This window comes from Entamoeba nuttalli, assembly GCF_000257125.1.
Source record: "Entamoeba nuttalli P19 unplaced genomic scaffold asmbl_9217, whole genome shotgun sequence".
Lineage (NCBI taxonomy): Eukaryota > Evosea > Mastigamoebida > Endamoebidae > Entamoeba > Entamoeba nuttalli.
Genome location: NW_008579521.1, coordinates 6,842 through 12,360, shown reverse-complemented (window position 1 = coordinate 12,360; position 5,519 = coordinate 6,842). Strand labels below are relative to the sequence as shown.

General features: G+C 22.6%; 1 protein-coding gene across 1 annotated transcript; it reads right to left on the bottom strand.

Moving 5' to 3' along the window:
- Window positions 1–2,386: 2,386 nt before the first annotated feature.
- Window positions 2,387–3,121, bottom strand: ENU1_195990 (hypothetical protein; the record flags this gene model as incomplete). The annotated part of the gene is made up of 1 exon (XM_008861957.1): window positions 2,387–3,121. The coding sequence occupies one exon, from the start codon at window positions 3,119–3,121 to the stop codon at window positions 2,387–2,389; it is 735 nt and encodes a 244-aa protein (XP_008860179.1).
- Between the last annotated feature and the right edge of the window lie 2,398 nt (window positions 3,122–5,519).

Genomic DNA, 5,519 nt, shown 5'->3' with positions numbered 1-5,519 from the left:
GAAGTTCAAATACACCCTTCTCAATTTGAATTAAATCTATTTGTGGATATTCTATTAATAGACCTTTTTTCTTTTCGTCTCATCCACTTATCTATTTTCTTTCATTAATTACACGCAATAAGGTTCTTTGTTGAAACAACATAATTATTTTCTTACTTGAACTTGTATTGCAAAATAATCATTCTAACAATTAAACTAAGAGTGTTAAGATATTTTATAAAAACTATTATATCAAACAGTATATTCTATTAGTCTAAATTTGTTAAAAATTTATTGTTGCTATCTTCAATCAAGAATAATAACAAAGTTTCTCTTGAAACTTTTAATAGTAAATAAAGTGAATAATGTTATATTATATAAATTTTTAAATTATTACTATTTATATAGGATGAACTAAGTTATAAAAATAAATATAACCAATAATTAAGTATATTATTTATTGACAATGGTATTATTATTACCACCAATTTTTATATTATTTCTGCTAATAATTTTATTGAGTTTAAAGAAACTTCAATATATTATTGAAGTTCTTTAACTACTATTACTATTATCATGCAAGTAAAGTACTTTTATTAATTAATTACTCGATTATATCTATCTATTTTTTACGACAGTTATTGGATAATGTTAATTGACTTTTGCTTTCAGTAATTTTACCCTTTATATTATAGTATATATTTATTACTAATAATCACTTTTTTAAATAAATGTTGTATTTCGCATTCCATCAAAATTAAAATATTTATTATTTTAGGATATAAAAGTGTAGAACTAAAAAATGAGAAATGGTATATAAATATTTTAGTGTTATATGAAAATTTAATATTGTATTTTTCTTCCATAATGAATTAATACAATTTAACATATTAGTGAAATTGCATTACCACTACTTGATTTAAAAATTTATTATACATTTTATTTGATTAATAAAACTGATATTATACAATTATTATGAAATAATGAAATAACAAATAGAGGTGGATATGACTTTTTAAAGGTACTACAGTATTGTAATATTTCAGTGTATAAAATAAATAACATCATTAATTTATCTTATTAAAAAATAAAATTAAGTTATTGCAAATATTAGTTGGCAAAAATTTTTATAGAGTTCTTTTTCAAATATATTATGTTTTAACATTAAACTATTGAACAAACAAATACCTCATTCTTCTTGTTAATTATTTAATTTTTATATTTTTATTAGTTATTTAACTAATTATTTAATAAATTTAATTTATAATTCACACCAAAAACATTACGAAGTTTTTATGTCTTTTGATGAATATGGATTAATCATATTTTCTTTTAGTTTTTCAGTTGTAATATTAACACGTGTCAATATCAGCAATTTTCTTTTAATTCAAATATTCCTATGCATCATTTATTATTAAACTTTTATATTTAAACGTTATTTATTCAATGAGTTTGATATTATTTATGTTACATGTTTTATTCATTTTTATCTTATTGTTTATTTAAAACAACATTGTATTAAACTTAACAGTATTTATATAGTTTATTGGATTAACACAAGTTTCATTATATTATATTGTACAGTACTTAAACAAAATATGCGTTATATACAACTATGTTATATGATACTTCTTTAATCATGTATAATCAAAATTAAAATATTTATAAATCAATCAGGAGTTACTTTTTAAAGATGAGAGAAATTAGCTTATGGTATAGCATATTGATTAATTAAAACAATAAACTTTAGTCAAGGCTTTAATTTGGCAAGAGGATATAACTAAAAAAGAAAGAAATATTGTGATACTATTTTAGAACTACACAAAAATTTTAATTGAGAACAATACATATCACTTACTAAGAAGGAATTTTCTTGACTTGATTTAGTAATAAAAAAAGCAATACCAAAAGTTTTATTTCTTAGAGATAATTAAAAAATTAATAAGTCAAGTTATTTATAAAAATAAATTATTAGTAGCTATTTTACTGACTAACGATGGTTGGTAATACCATAAATTTGTTTATTTCCTTGGCATTGGATTTTGATTCTTTTTTATTCTTTTTATTTTTACCTCAAACAATCCAATTAACAAATAATTTAAAAAATAGTTTTTAAAATAAACACAAAACAAAAAGCGATAAGTTTTTATAGTCATCGTACTTACACGTAATGCTTTAACTGATCGTTAAGAATTAATAGAACGCATACTTATTTTGGAAAAATAACATTTATATTGTTTTACTTTATTTTTATTATGTATTTGCGATAGTTTGAAAACATTTACGATATAAAAATATAATTTTAATGTAGTTACATCCTAACATAAAAAACTTACTGAAATTTAGTTATAAATAAAACATGCTTGCTTTTCTTATAAATTAATTTCATGTAGTACATGAATTAATTTCAGCAAACAAATGGATGTGAGTAGCAGTTGAAAGGATAAGAGACAGAGAATTTGCTTTTTTCTACAGGAGTGAAGACACAATAAGATGATCTAGTACTAAAGGCACATACTTCCAGTTTATCTATTGATACTGAAGAGTAGTTAGTACTTCCTTGTTTCTTTTGGACATGATTAATTAATTGTTTGAGAAAAAATTCTTCTTCTTTAATTACAATTTTTCTACCATTTGGAGTAATTGCGGAATCCCATACATAGAAGTGTATTACTTTTAATGATTCTTTTAAAGCATTTATTCCTAGTTGTAATGAATATCCTTTACTTAATAAAATCCAAGCAAGTGCATTGGAAAAGGAAGCTTCTCTATTTCTACATTCGTTTATTTGAGAAGACTTAGACGGAAACCTATCATAAGGAAGGTACGACTCATCATATATTTCATTTTTTAGCATTGACTTTGTTATAGTAACAACCCTTTCTTTCCTCAGTTTAGCATCATTAACAAGTGCATGAAGGTTTAAACAAAGGAGCTGTGAAAATTTAGAAAACGATGCTGAGTCATATTTTGTTTCTTTCATAACAAGCTTTTTCCCAACAAGTACTTTCAGTGCATAATTACTTTGCTTTGACTTTGAAAAAGTCATCCTCCCACCTTCATTAACAATCAATGATACAAGAAGTGCTGTGGATAATGCTTTTTTTGATCTAGACAGTGCTCTACTAATGATGCAGCTCATTCTAATTAATAATTCTTTTTTTTAAGTTTTTATTTCGTAGTATGAGAAATAGTTTATTCGTTTCTTTTGGAAGTATCTTCAAAAAATAAGAGAAAAGTTATTATATTCTTAAATTCTTTCACTTGAATTAATTTCCTATTTTGAAACGCCTCACAAACTATTTGTGGAATGGAGTTTTAGGTTGTTGAAGATTCAAAATTAAGTACTATATTTGCCATCACTTAGTTTGTTCATCAAAAACATAAATAATAGTTTTAAATTGCTTCATTTTCATCACCTTCTAGAGACCTCTTTCTTTGTTTTTCAGCTCATGTATTATTCGTAATGTTGTTTTAGTTTTCTTTTCATGAAAAAGTTCTCAAACAAATAGAAAATTGAAAGATATAAAAATGAGGTAAACTAAAAGTAATACAATAAATTATTAATAATAGAATATTGTTATAGTTTTTGGATTATGAATGAAACAAGTATCTTTTATTGAATTATAAAAAAATAAGAAGATGGATATTATAATAAAATAAATTAAATACTATTATTAAATAGAATATTAATTTATAAATTCATTTATTTGATCTAATTAATCTTAGAAAATATTGACTATCTTAAAGTATCTTTATTCCGTTTATCTACAGTTTTTATATAGCCATAACCCCCTCTTAATTCTTGTCTTAATGTTATAATGTTATTTTCATTTAGACATCTTCTTCTAAACGTTCTTTATTTTCTTTTCTTTCTTTTTTCGTTTATTCTATTTCTTTTTTAATAAATCATGATAGTTTCATATTCAATATACTTTTATAATACTTTTTCTGAGTTAAATCATATTATTAAATTTTTTCTATTTGGAATTTCTGTTTGAAGTTTTATGTTTTTCTCCTTATTAATTACAAGTTAATTAATCATCATGTAATTTGTTTCTATTAAATTATCAAAGAGTATTTGTCCTGAACGTATGAAAAAAGAATTAATTAATATAGGTTATTTAGTGACTTGTTCCGTTCAAAATTGTTCATTGTCATTGAGTATTTTTGGTGATGCCATAAAACCAATTATCTCTTCTTCTTTTTTTTTCCTTATAGTGAGATTTAATAAGAGGGATGTTGGTTACAATGTAAATATCTTTGTGGAAGTTTTTTACTTTTCTTTTTGAACACATAATAATAAATTAAATTACCACCACCAGAGGATCTTATCTTTTCGTTATATGTCTTATTCTCAAACAATTTTCTTCTTGAAAAAGAGTTAGGATAAATTAAATGGGGTCATGTCTTTAATTAGTTTTATACCAACAAACCTCTTTTATTTTGTCTCTTATTTAGAAAAAAATAATGGAAGAATATTTTTTTTAAGGAAAAGGCAATAGGAGTGTTTGTTATTACTTTTTATTTGGTAGAAATTTTCATAAGCTCATTATAGAATTAACTATTATCCTTTTTATTTTTTGATTATAACTAATAAATTCAAGTTCATATGAAATTTAAACGAATAATGTTTGAGTTAATTGGGTTATGTAATATTTTCAATTTAAAATATTCAAAAATTTTAAAAAGTAAGAAATCTTTTAAATTAGTTTTAAAGATATATATAAAGAACCTATTTTCAGTATATATAAAACTTTATTCCTTATGAAAATAAATAAGAGTTATAGTATTTTAGTTTCTTGTTAAGAAAAATAAAGTAGTAAGACATCCTCTTATTATCAATTTTTTCTATTAATGACTAATTTGTGTTATCCTTTGAAATATTAATAAAAGTATTTTTCATTATGTGTTGGTTCTAATTGTCTAATGAGTTATAGTTTTTTTTTACAATCTTTATTCAAAAAGATAGTAATTATTAAATTATATAGTTTTTAATTGAATCTAAAAATTCTTCCAAACTCTTAGGAATTTTAGTATTTTGCTTATTTCAGGAATGTTTATTCTTGATAGTTGCAGTGTTAGAGATAGTATTAATGAGTGAAACTTAGGTAGTGATTATTATTAAAAAACTTGTTAAAAATCATAAAGTTATTTGGTTTGTTTGTAAAACGACTGCACTACTCATTTAACTTTTTCTCTGTCCACAAGAAAACAAGTCTGTCGTGTCAAAGTTGATGTTTAAACTATTCTCAGATAACTACTTATTTTTGTTGGTAATCAACTCAAAAATTTGTTTTTCTTCTTTTCATAATATGAGAATGAGATATTTAATGGTGTGCATTAGCACCACTCTTTAATATTTATAAACATTCTTTGTATTAGGTTGTGACAACTTAACATATAGTAATATGAAAATTGGTAATTCGTAAATACAACACTGGTTATTGTTATTGTTTTTGAACCATATTTATATGAGTATTATGTGTTTCTATGATATGAACAAATATATCATTTACATTAGTTTCATTCAATGCAGA